Here is a 16212-nt window from a genome sequence, read left to right on the forward strand (position 1 = left end):
AGCTCCCAGGGGCTTCATCTGGAGTGGAGCGCTCAGCACCTCTGAAAATCAGGCCCAGGTGTTCCAAGTTGGGCACCGAGAATCAGTGGTCACTCTTGATAAGGTTGGTCTCTGCTCGTTAGCAAAGCTGCTGTTCCAGAGCAGTAATCAGGGCGTGGCTGCTAGCCAGCACCTCCGTGCTGCCACCCACAATGACAGCAGACTGGCTTCTCGAGGCACCGGGCTTGTGGGGTGGGATGCAGCTCTGACAAAGGTTAATGAGCCCTTCTCTCTCTTCCTGCAGCCATGACAGCCTAGCCGTGGGGTGAGAGATGGAACGCTTCACTGACTCTGGAACTCAAACGGATGCGGTGGTGGTGCTGTCCCTGGCACAGGCTGCTGTCTTGGGCTTGGTGTCCGAGAACGAGCTCTTTGGCGCAACCATCAGCCCCGGAGGCTTCTTTCCGGGACTAGGAAATGAGCTTGCAGACACTGCCGCGGTGGAACCAGAAGATCCGGAAAGCGCTTACAGGCTGGAGAAGGAAGGCTGCGTCCCAGCCGAGGCACCGGAGGAGGAGGAGCTGGAGGCAGAAACTCCATTTGAAAAACATACTCGGAGGAGGAAGCGGCCCCCGGTGAGGCTGATGCCCAAGGTCAAGTATGAAAACCCTGCAGGTGCGGAGGAGGTGGTGGTGTACAAAGTGCCCGGCCCTGGCGACAGCAAGGAGGAGATGCAGAGCAGCCACCCACCCAGCTTCGAGGAGTCCGGCTGTGAGAAGACCGTGCAGAGCAGCGCCATGAAGATGATTGACCTCAGTGCTTTTGGCAGGAAGCCTCGGCGCCTGCGGCATCTGCGCAGACACATGCAGCAGGAGGTGGGCCTGGGGAGTTGCGAGCACAGGTGTCCAGACCCCGTCCAGCTCAGTTACACTGAGGCCAGCATGGGCGGGGCTCCGGCAGGCACAGGGCCAGAGGCCCTCAGAAGCGAGTGCAGCTTTGCGGCAAACGCTGCGTCTCTGGAGGGGCCTATGCCGGAGTCGCCAGAGCAGAGGAAGAGCGAGCAGGGCTTTGCGTGGCAGGAGCCAGCGGATTTTGATGCAGACACGGCTGGAGTCAACACTGAGCGCAACAAAAAGGCCCAGCTGGACCGGCTGGACATCAACGTGCAGATCGATGACTCCTACCTGGTGGAGGCAGGGGACCGCCAGAAGCGCTGGCAGTGCCGCATGTGCGAGAAATCCTACACCTCCAAGTACAACCTGGTGACGCACATCCTGGGCCATAACGGCATCAAGCCCCACTCCTGCCCGCACTGCAGCAAGCTCTTCAAGCAGCCCAGCCATCTGCAGACGCACCTCCTGACGCACCAGGGCACGCGGCCGCACAAGTGCGACGTGTGCAGCAAAGCCTTCACACAGACCAGCCACCTGAAGAGGCACATGCTGCTGCACAGCGACATCAAGCCGTACAGCTGCCACTTCTGCGGGCGGGGCTTCGCCTATCCCAGCGAGCTGAAGGCCCACGAGGTGAAGCACGAGAACGGGCGCTGCCATGTGTGTGTGGAGTGTGGGCTGGACTTCTCCACGCTGACACAGCTCAAGCGCCACCTCTCCACACACCAGGGGCCCACGCTCTACCAGTGCCTGGAGTGCAGCAAGTCCTTCCACTACCGCAGCCAGCTGCAGAACCACATGCTGAAGCACCAGAACGTCCGGCCCTTCGTCTGCACCGAGTGCGGCATGGAATTCAGCCAGATCCACCACCTCAAGCAACACTCGCTCACGCACAAGGTGCAAGGAGCCGCTGAGGCCGAGGCCTTTCCCTGCCCCAGAGAGCAGGGGCCGGGGGAGGAGACGATTTCAGTTCCTTAGAGCTTTGACTGTCCCTATCGGGGCTCGGGCTTAGGCAAGGACCTAGCCCTTCGAGCTAGCTGTCTGGTTTGTGTTGATGACTCATTTTGTTGGTAGGACAAAAGGACATCTGAGTTCCCAGGGACCTGTGTGACCTCCTTTCCCTTGTGCGGGGTACTCTGGGGTATGCCTTCCCTGCTTATGGGGCGGGGACAGTGCAATATGGGTGCTGTGGGGCTGGCTGGCCACTCTGTCACTCTGACTTTGGCCCTGAGACTGGAGTGTGTTCTGCCTCTTAGGGGGAGCAATTCTCCCAGCTCAGCCTGTGTGCAAAGCAGAATGCAACACTCTTAGAGCCCAGTCTGCCCCTCGTTCCCAGCGCCCCTTCCCCAGAGAGCCGGCCAGGTCTGTCCACAGGGCTCAGGCAGGTTTAGCAGTCTGCGTTCTGCCCTGGCCATGTCCTGTCCACTGGAATGGCCAGGAGCTTCCAGCCAGCTGGGGCACCTGCAGCCCAGGCCCGAAGGGAATAGTTCTTGCTCTCCTGCCAAAGGAGGTGCCGAAGGCACCCAGAGGCACTTCCTGCTCCGCTGAGGGGGAGCTAGGAGTAAAGGAGGGGGGCAGGATTCCCCACACAGGCTCTCTGGCCCCTGGGCTCAGCTCACAGGGAAGGTGGGTTGGCTTTGGGGGATCCCTGTGACTGTTTATGCAGAAGGCAGAGAAGGCTGGGGTGGGTGAGGAAACAGGAAAGATTTTGAAGGAAGTGCAGACAAGTTGGTCACACTGACCCTTTGTTCCTTATGCTCTGTGTCCTATACAGCAGTTTCTCAGGAGCAGAGGCAAGTCCTTAGATCCCCTAGTCTCTGCACCGTGCCCCTCACGGTCACTGGGGGAGACTGATGTGCTGCTGAACGTGCCTGAGCTGGTCAGAGGCGTTCTTGTGCTCCATGCAGGGAGCCTCCTGTTCAATGGACTGGCGGGGGCGGGTCCCCACTAAATATGCACACTCCAATTCAGACAGTTCGTTTCCATTTGTGTGGTATTCTTCGGTATGCTACCATCATGCTCACAATTCCTGTGACCCTTTCAGGGTGTGAAAGAATTCAAGTGTGAGGTGTGTGGGCGTGAGTTCACCCTGCAGGCCAACATGAAGCGGCACATGCTCATACACACCAGCGTCCGTCCATACCAGTGTCACATCTGCTTCAAGACCTTTGTGCAGAAGCAGACCCTCAAGACCCATATGATCGTGCACTCGCCGGTGAAGCCATTCAAATGCAAGGTACCCTCTGGGAGCCTCCAAAATCCTTCTGGGGGGTGGCCCCCTCATTGGGGCTGACATGCCCATGCTTCACCTCCACAGGGCACCAGCCAGCCTGGGCTAAGGTCACCAGTGCCCCCATATCTGCAGCACCAAACAGTTCAGCCTGGCTTGCAGTCTCTGTTCCGGGATAGCAGGGGCCACAGCTCCGCACTGGGGCCTGTCGGCAAAGCTGGGAGGGGAGTTTGACGTGCATGTACCCGCGTTGAGCCCCTCACTTCCATGAGCACTAAAATTCACACCCAGTCTCGCCAACCCAAGACCAGAAGGGGGGTCCGGGCGGAGGGATGAGACAGAACGTGAGCAGCTAGTTCAGGTCTATGTGGAAAAGACAGGGGTAGTCAATCTGCAGGGCTTGCTGGAAAGCCCAGACCCTTAAGGCGGCTGGTGGTGGGGGCAGTGACGGGATGGGGCTTGGCTAACTGGTGGCCTGTTCCCAGGTTTGTGGGAAGTCCTTCAACCGCATGTACAACCTGCTGGGACACATGCATCTGCATGCAGGGAGCAAACCCTTCAAATGCCCCTACTGCTCCAGCAAGTTCAACCTGAAAGGCAACCTGAGCCGGCACATGAAGGTCAAACATGGGGTCATGGACATCAGCCTGGATAGCCAAGGTGGGTGTGGTGGGCTGCTGGGGCTCCTGGCCGGGGAGAGGAATCCAGCATTGACAGGGCACCTGCTAAGAGATCTGGCCAAACCCTGCTGCTCTCTGGCAACCCGCTAGCTTGAGGAGCTGTGCTGCACAGCGGGTCCCATACTAACCCAGGCTCCTGGTCGCTGCTGTCGCTAGCCCTCCATTGGGTCACAGCGTGTGTGTGTGCAATGCCCTACACATGTCCTTGCAGCACAGAGGCTGTCAGGTGGAAGCTAGCAGTTCGGGCAATATCAAGGGTGCACCTCCGCCGTCCCCTCCCTTTGGCTGGGGCTGAGGTGACTTTGTTAGGGGATGGAATTCTGTATTCCCAGGCTCTGGCTCTCCCTCCCCCAGGGATGGCGAGATGCTTTAGCTGGCCGGTTCTGCAGTGAAATAGCTAATGATGTTGACATTTAATTGTCTGTATTTAGTGTTCAGACTCTAGCCTCCAGTGGGACCCCTGCAGCTCAGAGCTGTTGTTTCAAGATGACTGCAGCCTCCCTCCATGGGCTGTGCCTCGGTCATGGGTTCTCATCTAGTGCTGTACGCCCATTAACGAAAGCTAAGATTCTGCTATACTGCTGCAATTGGAAAACCATCTGCATGGCCCCAGAAGCGCATTGTACCTGGGGTGCTGGCTCGTGTCTCCTGCTGTAATCACTCTGCCCCAGAGACAGAAGCACGCCATGGGGCAGCTAGTGTCCCACTGGGCGTGTGAGCCAGCTGGGACACAGCACACCCATGCTGCCTGGCACTCAGGCACAGTGTTACAAAGTCTGAAGCCTGGGCCCCAGAGTGCAAAGCCACCTGCCACTGCTCCAGAGCCTTGAAGAGACCTTGCCGGTGTGGGTCAGAATGTGAGGGGAGGGGCTGCCCCCTTCGCCCCCTTTTCCTGGCAGACCAGCTCTGGGCAGGCATGACAGCGTGTCCCCCCCACCCCCCAGCTGTCCACTAATGTGAAAGCCCCACCTGCCAGGAGCATCAGAGACAGTTGTCTAGCCCCCCAGCCCGCTGTGCAGTCCTGAGGGTTTGGGACCAGCTCTCCACGGTAGGTGGGTGCCAGAAACGCCCCCTTGCCTCTGGGTGTGCTGCTGGGCCGTGCTCACTCCAGCCCACATCGCACATGTGTTGTTGTTCCCAGATCCCATGATGGAACTGACCAGGGCAGAGCACACGGAGCTGGATGCCCAGCAGGAAATGGAGGAGTATGAGGAGGAGAACACCTATGATTACACAGGGGTGGGCAACCCGCCGGCTGAAAACGCACTGACAGAGCAGGCTATGAAGGAAATGGCCTATTACAATGTGTTGTAGCTGAGAGACGGGGACCAGGCCCAGCCAGGTGCACGGTGGCGACAGGCAGTGACATGGGGAAAACAAGCTCCTGTCTCCCATTGCAGCATCCAGAACCAAAAGCCATGCTCAGCAGGGCTGCCCTATGGCGCTTGGCTGAGCCCAGGGAAGCTGATGCTCCATGGTGAAGGAGGAAACGAGGGTGGCTCTGAGCCCTGGCTGTACCAGGCTGGACCTGGGCTGCAGGAGGCAGTAGCCTTCAGTCACCAGCCCAAGAAGTGACATAGCGAGCCCCTGGCTCCTGAGGCTGTCCAAGCTGGAGTGAGCCGGCAGGCCTCTCACCTGGGTCATCCTCTCTCAGGGCCCCTTTCTTGCCTCTCCTCTCCCCCCTCCCTGACCCAGGGGAAGAGCCGAGAGCCCTGTGTTCATTCCTGCCTCAGGGGTCTCAGGGGTGCAGTGTGAGCATAGTGTTCAGGCTGGGGCCCTGGGAGGGAGCTCTGGCTCCTAGGCTCTGCCCCAGGGTGCACTAGAAGAGATGCGCTCTGGCCCCCATACTTGAAGCCCCAGGTAGGGAAAGACATGGTCCAGAACCTGCTGAGCATTAATTATATTCTACCTCCTCCCTAGTCTGCTGTGGTGGGGACTGCAGCCCAATCCTGCCTAGGAGACACTTGGACTCACCCTGCAGCCACCCCCACCCCATGAAGCAGCCATGCACAGGGGGGCTCTCTTGCTCTCCTCCCTTAGCCCACCCTGGGGCCAGGAACACTTGCTCTGGTGTCACCCAGGAGTGGCAGGGAAAGGTGCTGCTGCAAAGCAAAGCTGGGGCGAGCCCTGTGTACACAGAATATTTTCTTACCGACCCCTGGGGGAGGCTTGGGGCTGGGTGCTGTGTTTAAAGGACAGACCTGTACAAAGCTGAGAAATGGTGGTATTTTGAAAGTAATTTATTTTTTTCAGGTGCGCTGAGCAGTTAAAGGATAAATCCAACCACCTTCCTTTGTAAAGCTGTGTAACATGTGTGTGAGCTGGGGGTGCAGGGCTCCCAGGGGAGAGCACATCCTGCACGGGGACCCTGAGTTGCTGTCACTCCCTGAAGGAAAGGGACCATGTTTGCCTGCTGCCCACAAAGATGGGCCTAGCGAACCCGAGGGGAGGGTGGTGGTGGAAGGCACTGTCACTGCTCTAGTCTGCTGCTTGGGGAGGGGAGTTCTGCCCTGTGGTTGGAGTAACTGCAGAGGCCCCGCCCCCAGCAGTGGTGCCAAGGAGGTTAACCCTGGGGGCAGGAGCTAGGGCTGTTACAGGGAACTCTGGACTCCAGCCCAGCAGGAATGACATCTCTGCTAAATGTCAATGGCCCAAGAGGTTCAGGAACCTGCCCTGGGGGTGTGTCCCCAGGAGCCAGCACTGCCCTAAAGTGCAAGATCCAGTGAGGGCAGAGGCTGGAGCTGTGTGGAAACAGCAATTAAGGAGGCAAAGCCCAGCACTGGCTGCTGGGCTGGAGAGGGCAGCCTGGGGGAGAAGCAGAGACCCTGCCTCCATACTGCCCCCTGCATCTGCTTGGGGCAGCAGTCAAGGCTAGAGTTATGGTCCAAGCAAGGCAGGCCCCATGTGAGCTGGCGCCAGGCAGGGCTCCAGGGCTGAACACATGGTAAAAGACTTTGCCAGCACAGAGGGACCAGGCCCCACCTGGGAGATGGCAGGGGCTAGTCCACAGCCAAGCTAACCTAGCCTGCTGAGCAATGCCCTGGCCAGGCCCTACTGGGGTGCTCAGCCACTGGCAGCTCCAGCTTTGTGGTCGCTTTTCCCCCTGCCACAACAATGCTGAGGGACTCTCAAAGCTGCCCAAGAACTAGGTAGCCATTCAGCCCTAGCTGCCAGTGCTGGCCTATGTTCTTTGCAGGGTCCAGGGTGCTCCTCTGTGTCCCCACTTACCAGCCTACAGCGTTCACCCTGACGCGGCAAGGTGAAGCAGGCTCTGACTGCCAAGGCAGCCGCTCGCTCCCTGCCGCGTTCTCTGCACAGCCTCTTCTAGGCGAGCTGCTCTTAGCCCTCACAGGCAGGCCTGGCCCATGGGCAGAGATGCAGGTTGAGCAGACGACAGCAGCAGTGTGCGCAGCTCCTGTTGTCACTGCACTGCGTGCACAGCACAGGCACTGGTCTCATGCAGGCAATGCTCTCAGGTGCACTGGAGTTCCCTCCCTGGGAGAGCTGTTTAAAAATCGTTCTAGGTAACAGCCTTTACCTGGGTGATCTCCCAGGCCTGGCCCTGCAGGCAAATGTGGGAGCTTGCTAGGGCCTTACAGGGACCAGCAAGGCAACCATGGGGGTGTGGAGTAGCTGCAACTTGCCAGTGACCTGTTAACCTTTCTGGGCAGCAGAGAGCAGGAGGGCAGCTGGGTGAAGAGGTTTATTAGCTATACTTGGCACCATGAGGTCAGAGGAGGTTACATAAATTAAGCACATGACTGGCAGCGCTGGCCAGGCCTGGCCACAAGCCCCTGGCCCTCACGCTCCTAGAAATACTTTAAAAAACATGTTATAAAAACTAATCCGAGTGTTCCTGGGCCCAGTCCATGAGCTCAGAGCAGCATTAGCTCCTATCTGTTAAAAATGAGGTAAACCGCCTGGCTCTGGTGCTGCTACAGATGGACGGACACCTCTACCCCGCCCCCACCCCAAGCAGCCCCTCGCCTCTACTGCTTGCCCAGGGCTTTGTCCAAGTTGTTCTTGATTGTGTCCAGGAAGTCCGTGGTGTTCATGTAGTGCTCGTTCAGCTTCACGCTGAAAGACAAGGGCAGAAGGTCAGGGGGGACTGCCCTGGCAGTCTCTCCCGCTGCCAGCGCAGCACCTGGGGAGTCTGGCCTGACTGACAAGGGGGGGCTACAGGCCCCTGCAGCCTCCTGCCCCACATGGCAGCAAGAGCAGGGACCCCACTGTATCTGCTGTGTGAGAGTCAAGCCTCCAGCTCCTCCCCGAGCCACGGAGCACAGGGGCCCCATCCTGTCCCAATTCCCAGCACAAGAGCACCCCCACAAGCCCGACAGCTCAGGGTGCAGGTGCTGCAGAGCCAGCTGGGACAAAGATATCACCCACCCCCTGCAGCACTGGCCTTTTGGTGGTGCTGAAGGGCCCCTGGGGTTGGAAGGCAGCAGGTGGCAGCTGGATAGCAGGGGCAGCAGTGCAGTGTGTGATCAGAGCCCCGGAGCACTCAGGCCCCCCCCGTGAGTCACTCACTTGCTGAGTCCATGGATGCAGCCTGCAAGGTCCTTTGTCATAGCTCCACTCTCCACTGTCTCCACGCAGACCTTCTCCAGAGTCTGAGCAAACCTGGCGGAGAGACAGCACAGTCACAGCCTGCACCCCTACTTCCCTCCCTGCTGCAGCCTGTCCTCCTGAAGGCCCTCTAGTCTCAGGGCTGGCCAAGGAGCCGTGTTATCCTGACATGGGGCCAGCCAGGCTCCTTCCACACAAGCAACCCAGGGCCTGGTACCATCGCAGGCCACATTAGCCCCAAAGAGAGTGTCAGCCCCCCCAGCAGCTGAGGCAAGGCTCCAGTCTCCAGGAAACAGAGTTACAGCCCTGCACCCAGGCTGGTGCTCCGGCGCAATGCTTACGTTATGAGATCCGGGTTACTGTCCAGCTTGCCTCTGTGCTCCAGGCCACGCGTCCAGGCAAAGATGCTAGCAATGGGGTTAGTGCTGGTGGGTCGTCCCTGTGGGGGGACATAGCATCAGAATACCTAGCACCAGGGAGACACTGGCCTGACCCAGCACCCTGAGGCTCTAGGCAGCCTGCAATAAGCAGTGCAACCGCTTCCCCCTGCAGAGCTGTTGGGAGGGACCCCAGATCCCACCCCATACCTGGCAAGCTCAGGCAGGAACATAGGCCAGGCCCCGGCCCCAGCCCCTCCCTCACCCAGAGTGTGAACACAGACTCCACACACTGCACTGGGCCCGGGAGCAAGGGAATCAGCACCCACCTTCTGGTGCTCCCGGTAGTGGCGAGTGACAGTGCCATGGGCTGCCTCAGCTTCTATGGTCTTTCCATCGGGGCACACCAGGACGGAGGTCATCAGGCCCAGGGAACCGAACCCTAGAACACGAGGCAGAGTCGGCTCAGGAGAAGTCCCGGGAGGCTGCCCTGGGCAGATCCTGCAGGGAGATGCCTTGGGCACAAGGTTGCCCTACCCAGCCAGGCCAAGCGGCACGGCCCCAACCCCCAGCCCCTCCCCACAGCAGGGTCTGGGTGTGGTGGCCCCCCTGCCCAGCATTACCTTGAGCCAGGATGTCCGACTGGACGTCCCCATCATAGTTCTTACAGGCCCAGACGAAGCCGCCGGAGGATTTCAGCACCTGGGCCACCATGTCGTCAATGAGCCGGTGCTCATACCAGATCTTCAGCTTGTCAAACTCTGTCTTGTAGTGCCTGGGGAGCCGAGAGCAGGGTCACCGGGAGCCCCTGCCCCCACCCAGAGAGCCCCCGCAGCTCAGACAGGATGTGCAGTGATGGGTACCCTCTGCATCTCCCCAAGGGCAGCTGCTTCTAGACACTGGCTATAAACAGCTTCATGGGCCTTGGAAATAATAGCACCAGGGCCTAGCCTCCAGCGTGGACTGCCCCCAGAGAGCCACTCCTACAGGGCTGCTACCATACAGTATGCTGGTCCTGCCCTCCTCAGCAGGGGGCGCTGTAGCGAGCAGGGCTGGAGAGTAGTGCCAGCCCCCCCCCCAGCAGGGGGCGCTGTAGGGAGCGGGGCTGGGGGGGCAGTGCCGGGGGCCCCCCCCCGTTGGCCCCCCCCCCGCAGGGGCCGGGTGGGGGTTGGCGGGGGCAGTGCCGGGGGCCCCCTCCCAGCAGGGGGCGTGTAGGAGCGGGGCTGGGGGGGCAGTGCCGGGGGGCCGCCCCCAGCAGGGGCTTGTGAGACGGGGCTGGGGGCTGCGGGGCCCCCCCCCAGCAGGGCGCTGTGGGGCGGGCCTGTGCGGGCGTGCCGGGGCCCCCCAGCTAAGAGGGGCGCTGCAGGAGCGGGGCTGGGCGGGGCAGGCGGGGCCCCCCCCGCAAGGCGCTGCGGGGCGGGGTCGGGGGGGCATGGGGGCCCCCCCCCAGCGGGGGCGCTGTAGGGCGCGGGGCTGGGGGGGGTGCAGAAGGGGCCCTCCCAGCAGGGGCTGTAGGCGGTGGGTGGGCGTGCAGGGGCCCCCCGCAGTGGCTGTGGGGCGGGCTGGGGGCCGTGCCACCCCCCCTCCAAGCGGAGGCTTGTTGCATGGCGGGCGTGGGCGTGCAGGCCCCGCAGGGGCCCTGTAGCGCGCGGGGCTGGGCGGCGTTGCCAGCCCCCAGAGGACGCTGTAGGGGGGCTGGGTGGCAGTGCCAGCCACCCCCAGCAGGGGCGCTGTGCGGCGGTGGGCCAGGCAGCCCCGCGGGGGCGCTGTAGGGAGCGGTGGGGGGCATGCCAGGGCCCCCGGGGCGGCCTGTTAGCGGGCGTGGTGGGGGCTGTGCAGCCCCCGAGGGCGCGCGTTGAGGAGGGAGCTTGGGGGCGGCGGGCCCCCCAGCAGGGGGCGCTTGTTTGCAGCGGGTGGAGGGTTTATGGCACACCGCCTGTAGTGCGGTTGAGGGCAGTTCCAGGACCTCCGCGGGCGCGTGTGCGTGCGGGGTGGGGCAGTGCAGGCCCCCCCAGCAGGCGCTTGTTTAGCGGCGCGGGGGGCGTGCAGGGCCCGCAGGAGCGCTGGCGGCGGGGTTGGGGCGGCAGGGCCCGCAGGAGCGATGGTAGGAGCGGGTGGGGGTGCAGTGCAGGGCCCCCCGCGGGCGCTGTTTTACGGGGGGAGCTGTGGGCCGTTGCCAGGCCAAGCGGGGGCGCCTTAGCGGCGGCTGGGGGGCTGCAAAGACCCCCCAGAGGGGGCCGCTGGGTTACGCGGGCTGGTGGGGCACGACTGGCCTAAGACCACCCACCATCTGTCTGGTGCTCGCTTGTTAGCGAGGGAGGCTGGGGTGCCTTGATTTCAGCCTGCCGGTGGCCCCCCCCACACGCGGGGCGTCGAGCCGGGGCTGGGGGGGCTTTTGTTGCCCGACACCCTCCTCGCGTCCCCCTATTCCTTCTTTGCTCTTTTGCTTTACATAATACTGTCGCCCCCGCAACTTGGCTCTCCTCTATGACAGATCCAACTCACGTTTCGCAGCCTTGTCTCGGGGGTTGGGGCTCCTCATTTCATTTCTACTGTGCCATTCAAATTACTTCTCTCCTATTATATTTCTAAATCTGTGCGACGGCGCAGGAGGGTCGGAGGCTGCCGTACTGTCGACGAAATTTCCTGGAGCGTCTTGAGGGTGTAGGCCTTGGGTGTTTCGTGCTCGTGACGAGGTAATGCTTCTTGCGTCACTTTGGAAGCTAATATGGCCCGCCGGTCGACTGCAAGGAGGACACAGCTGCGGCAGTTGCTCCTTGCGCGCAGGGGCAACTGGTTTCTTCTTGGCGCCCCTGTGTTGGCGGGCAAGGGCGGACGGCTCCTCCCGTGCGGTGGCGGGGCGTGGAGTGGCAGCCTCATAGGGGTAGTCGTTAGTCAACTGCCAACGCCCAAGGGAGAGAAGAGCCGTCCCCAGCATCGGTTCATTTGGCTCCACATCAGACTACGGCTTGCCTGTTCCGCGGCCCAGACCCTCATTGCGCCGCGGGTGGCTCTCCGGCGCGAACATGCGGGCTGTGCAGCGCCAGCAGGTTGCGCGGGTCTGTACGCCGGGGCAGCCCTGCAAGAGGGCTGCGTCAGCTCTCCACCCGCGCACTCCTGCCAGGTGCGTGGGAAACAACGGCAGCGCCACCGCTCTCACTCGTCCGTGTTGTACATCCAATGCAACACCCCGCCAGGAAGTGTTAACTCCACTCCTTACAGCACTGCCTCCGTTCGGGTGCACCCATCTTGAACCGTCACGGACCGGTCCAACGAAGTTCCCGTGGCCTGCATGTATGACAGGGAGCCAAAGTTATTGACTCGGCCCTCTGATCCATCCCATGCCGGCCCACTGGCCGTCGCTGCCAAGCAGCCCCAACCCCGCCCAGCACCCCTGCCTGCGCCAAGAAAAGCACCACAAGGCCTCAGTGGCGGTCACCCTGTCCGCCTGGGCATGTCTGCCGATGTGATGGTGACCAGCCGGGACGCGCAGGATTTCTTGCAGATGTGGTCCTGGGAAACAGTCCCACAGGCTGTTATCGGATCGATGCGTTGGGTCTGTCACAATCGTTTCTTCAGCCTGATTAATAGGGCATGGGTGGGGGTAGATGTGCCATGGCCTGCCTCCCCCAGCCCTGGCGCCCACCCCGCTAGCCTGCGCAGACAGGTAGGTGTCACGCTGCCGGACTGCCTGCACATGGATCTGTCGGACGAGGTCAGAGGCCGGCAAGAGAGGTGCCTCTGCTGCCGCCCGAGGTTGGCGCCGGACCGAGGCTTGGATGCCCCACAGGCCCAGGAACGTCGCAGGGGAGGAGGGGCAGGCCCCGCAGAGAGTCAGGCCGGCCCAGCCAGCCTCCATGGGAGTTCCAGAGCCTCCAGGTGAGATGGGGCTCGTTGCCCAGGGTCCTTGTTTCGCCCCTCCCCGGCAGCTGCCTCTGCATTCCTCTGGCTTGATAGGGTGATAGTGGCGCTATTTCACGCCCCTGTATTTTGGAGTGGCCGCGCCGAGTCGTGGTGAGTGGTCGTCCGTTGGTCCGGTTTGGCAGGCCAGTCGACAGTATTCGTCCGTCAACGATTGGCACGGATCAGCTGTGGAGGGTAGGTGCGGGTGTGCTTTCAGTGGGGCACTGCCCTGGAGCTCTGCGGCGGTGTCCGGTGCAAGGGTTGGACATGCTCTGGGCCGCCTCCCGGTACGACGCAGCTGGGCTGAGGTAGGAACGTGACGCGTCTTGGTGCTGGCTCCCTTCCCGCTTGGGGCCACTTCCGGCTCTCTCCTGCGGGAGCTGCCAAAGCCTGGGAGAGGTAGACAGCCTGTTTCCTGGCTGGGACGCCCAGGTCGGGGAGCCAGAGATCCATGGGGCAAGACTGCGTCCTTCTGGGGCTTCGGAACCCGCCTCCCAGAGCGCCTGCAGCTGTTCTGGCACACGTTTGTGCTGCCGGCAGCATGGAGCGACCGCTCACCAAGGCGCGGATGGGTATGGCCTAGTTGTGGTGTGTGTGAATGGCCATTCCCCAGCGCCGCAGCCAGTCGGGGGCAACCGAGTTTTCCCATCCCCGAGACTGGTCCCTTGCAAAGGGGCACGGCTCTGCCACCTGAGACCATCCATGCCCCGCCCTACGTTCTTTTAGACTCCCAGTTGATTCCGCAGTTATCTATCCGTCATTCCACTGCTTGGCCACTTGATCCGTTAGATTAGGCGAGCACCTGGCTGTCACTGCCCCCTGGAGCATGATCCCGACCCAGGCCATTGCCCAGCCAGCACACCGTGGCGAGGTGGGGCAGCCAGCTCCGCGGGGCCCTCCGAGTTTATTCGAGATACCCGTCTGGTTCCACGCGCTGCGGTCTGCCGGCTTCTTTGACCTGAGACCATGGTTGGGGCGCTCAGTCCAATGCCCCAGGAACCGTAACTTGCCAGCTCTCGCGCAGAGCGCCAGGGACGGGCCCTCTGGAGCAGCCAGCCCAACTTGCTGGCTTGGGGCATTCAGCCTCGCCCCCCACCCCGTGGCCCAAGGCAAGCGCTGTGCCGCTCGCCGCGGTGACTGGAACATGGGCCTCTCAGTGCGGTTTCTCACGTGGGATTCAGGGCGGCAGTTCTGTTAAGGGAAAGTGATTTAGCACCTTGGATCTAGTCCTGCTGCCAGCTGTGGCTCCTTCTTCAGCTTGCCACGACTTTCGAGCAGACTCGTCCTTTCATCCGTGCTGATTGCGCAGGCTTGATCCAGCTCCGACCAGTCGCTAGGAGGGGACGCGCCCGGTAGGCCACTTGCACAGGAGGGCCGGCTATCTTACGATTGGCGGCAGCGCTTCCAGGCAGCTCGGCCCTGAGAACATTGGACGGCCTTTGTCTTTTCACAGCCCAGGGGGGGGGCGAAGGATTACGAGGCCTACAGCTGGAGCCCTTTGTCCCCCTGCCCCTGAATCAGCGCTCTTTAGCCGGCCCAGGGTCCATGCTCGGAGGTCCTTGGTGCCCGTTGAGGATTTCCTTTCCGATCACCAGACGCTGACGCCGAACGGTCGGCTGCTGGGGGCCGCGTGCCCGATCGGCGCCCAGAGGCCAGGCTGGTTGCCCTGGGTCAGCAAGGGCGAGGACGCGGACCCGCAGACCAGACTGGCCGGAGGGAGGGCTGGCATTTCCTGCGCTTGAAGACGGTTCGCGTTCAGGCACCCAGGCCTCGGCGCTTGCGCCTAGGGCTGTCGCTGACCACTGTCCGGGAGAGCTCCCAGGCGTTCAGACCCGTTTTGGCTCCTGGAGGCGAAAGTCCCCGTGCCCAGCTGCACCGCAGGAGCCAGCGGGGCCGGATACCCACGGCGTCTCCACGCTGGCTGGCAGCCAATTTGGGGCGGCAGCGGCTGGCACCCCCCAGGCGAGCACAACGGCCCGCTCCGGCTGTGGGAGCGGGCCGCCCGTTCCTGGAGCCCGTGTGCAGGTGCCAGTGTCGCTGCCCGCTCGGCGTCGCGCTGGAGCTTTTTCCCCCAGGGGATCGGCAACCGGGCGGGAGGGAGCGCGCTGCAGAGGACCGGCCCCGCCCCCGTCGGCGCAGTAGAGGGCTGGGGCTGGCGGGGGTCCGCGCGCCGGCGGCTTCGGTGCAGCGCCGGGCGGGCCCGGCCCGCCGCAGACCGGCCGGGCGGCCCCGGGGCCCGCGCCGTGGCGCAGAGCCCGGGCCCAAGTCGGGAGGAGAGCCGGGCCCGTAAGGCGGGCCCGTCCCAGGTTTCCCTCGGCCGGGCGCCGGGCCGGGCCGGCCAGTCGGACGGCTGCCTTCAGTCACGCGGCCTTTCCCGCCCGGACTCACAGCTGGCGCCGCGGCTGCTGCGCGCCCGCGCGGGGCGGGCAGGGCGGCGGGAGGCGGAGTCAGGCGGGGGCGGCGCGGCGAGCGCCGGGCTGCGCCGAGGGGTATTCGCGCATCGCGACGCAGCGGGCACGCGGGCCGCGCACTCGAGCGGCCGGACAACGTTGTGGCGGCCCCGCCCGGTTGGCGCTTCCGCGCATTGGGCGGCAGCGCGCGCGGCCCTCGGGGGGGCGCGGCCCCGGCGGGCCGCTCCTGCGCTATGTGGGCTCTTGTTTCCCGCCCTGCGCCCCGGGCTCGCGGCGCCCTTCGGCCCTGGCTGCCGCCCCTGGGAGCCCGGCTCCCGGCGCCCCTAGTGCCCCCGCGGGCGACTCGTCTCCGGCACCCGCCGGGGGCCCCCCTCGGGCCCGGCTCCCATCTAGGCACTACGACCACCACCTGCCACGGCACCCCTTTCCGTGACTCCAGCCGGAGACCCAGGCCGGGTCCCTACTGGCCCCCTGGGACTCCTTTCCCTGGCACCCCGGGGCCCGACCGGTGCCCCTCTCCGCGGGCCCGCCCCGAGCCCTCCGTCGGGAACACCTCCCCATCGCCTGTGGCCGGCCAGTAACCTGATCGCTCCCAGTTGACCCTGTCCAGTGCTCAGTGGAGGCTGACCCTGGTCTCTTGCAGGTGTTTTCAATCTGTTCACCTCAGGCTGGGGCGGATTGCCCCCAACCTTATGCTCCCTGCTGTTTTGAGCCCTCCCTCGCTTTTTCTCGCAACCCTGCCGTATTCCAGGTCGCTCAGGCGTAGCCCTTCCTTCCTGTCTTGGTTCTCTTCTGGACCAGAGCACTGCTAGGGGTTGGTGGTCCAGTCCAGCCTGCCCCCGCCTTGCTGACAGGGCCAACTCGGGCACCCACTCACCCTGGCTGCTGCCGGCTGCGGCTCTTTCTAGAGGAGGAGCAGATGACTGCGGATGGCATGTCCAGCCTAGAGAGGGCTCTCCATCTGGTCAGGCCTGGGATTTGAGGTATGCGTTGGACTCGTCCTGGGGCCAGCCTTCTGTGTCCTAATTCTTCCAGGAAGCGTCCTATTTCCGCAGGGTCGCTCTCTCCGAGGTCCCATTTTCCCTCGCATTTTCCCTCGACACTTGGTGCTGGCCTGTGCGGGGTGTTTGATGGGTTCGGGAGTTTGTTGGGCGACTCTCTCTCTTTTTT

General features: G+C 63.0%; 2 protein-coding genes across 2 annotated transcripts in view; one reads left to right on the forward strand and one right to left on the reverse strand.

Moving 5' to 3' along the window:
• The first annotated feature begins 286 nt into the window (after positions 1–286).
• ZNF710 (zinc finger protein 710) lies at positions 287–6080 on the forward strand. Its single transcript, XM_032794220.2, has 4 exons — positions 287–1769; positions 2917–3108; positions 3588–3762; positions 4924–6080. The coding sequence occupies exons 1-4, from the start codon at positions 312–314 to the stop codon at positions 5094–5096; spliced, it is 1998 nt and encodes a 665-aa protein (XP_032650111.1). The 5' UTR covers positions 287–311; the 3' UTR covers positions 5097–6080.
• IDH2 (isocitrate dehydrogenase (NADP(+)) 2) overlaps positions 6002–16212 on the reverse strand; it is a 15912-nt gene continuing 5701 nt past the window's right edge. Inside the window, exons 7-11 of the mRNA XM_075069767.1 lie at positions 9352–9503; positions 9058–9170; positions 8693–8790; positions 8313–8405; positions 6002–7859 (exon numbers count right to left, since the gene is read on the reverse strand). Coding sequence (XP_074925868.1) covers positions 7772–7859; positions 8313–8405; positions 8693–8790; positions 9058–9170; positions 9352–9503 — 544 coding nt within the window. The 3' untranslated portion in view covers positions 6002–7771. The remainder of the gene's footprint in view (positions 7860–8312; positions 8406–8692; positions 8791–9057; positions 9171–9351; positions 9504–16212) is intronic.

The sequence above is a fragment of the Chelonoidis abingdonii genome, chromosome 9, assembly GCF_003597395.2.
Source record: "Chelonoidis abingdonii isolate Lonesome George chromosome 9, CheloAbing_2.0, whole genome shotgun sequence".
In the NCBI taxonomy this organism is placed as follows: domain Eukaryota; kingdom Metazoa; phylum Chordata; order Testudines; family Testudinidae; genus Chelonoidis; species Chelonoidis abingdonii.

Coding starts and splice junctions, on each gene's coding strand:
- ZNF710 (XM_032794220.2), top strand. CDS start 312: ATGGAACGCTTCACTGACTCTGGAACTCAAACGGATGCGGTGGTGGTG. Junction 3,109..3,587: donor TGAAGCCATTCAAATGCAAG/GTACCCTCTGGG, acceptor GCCTGTTCCCAG/GTTTGTGGGAAGTCCTTCAA. Junction 3,763..4,923: donor CATCAGCCTGGATAGCCAAG/GTGGGTGTGGTG, acceptor TGTTGTTCCCAG/ATCCCATGATGGAACTGACC.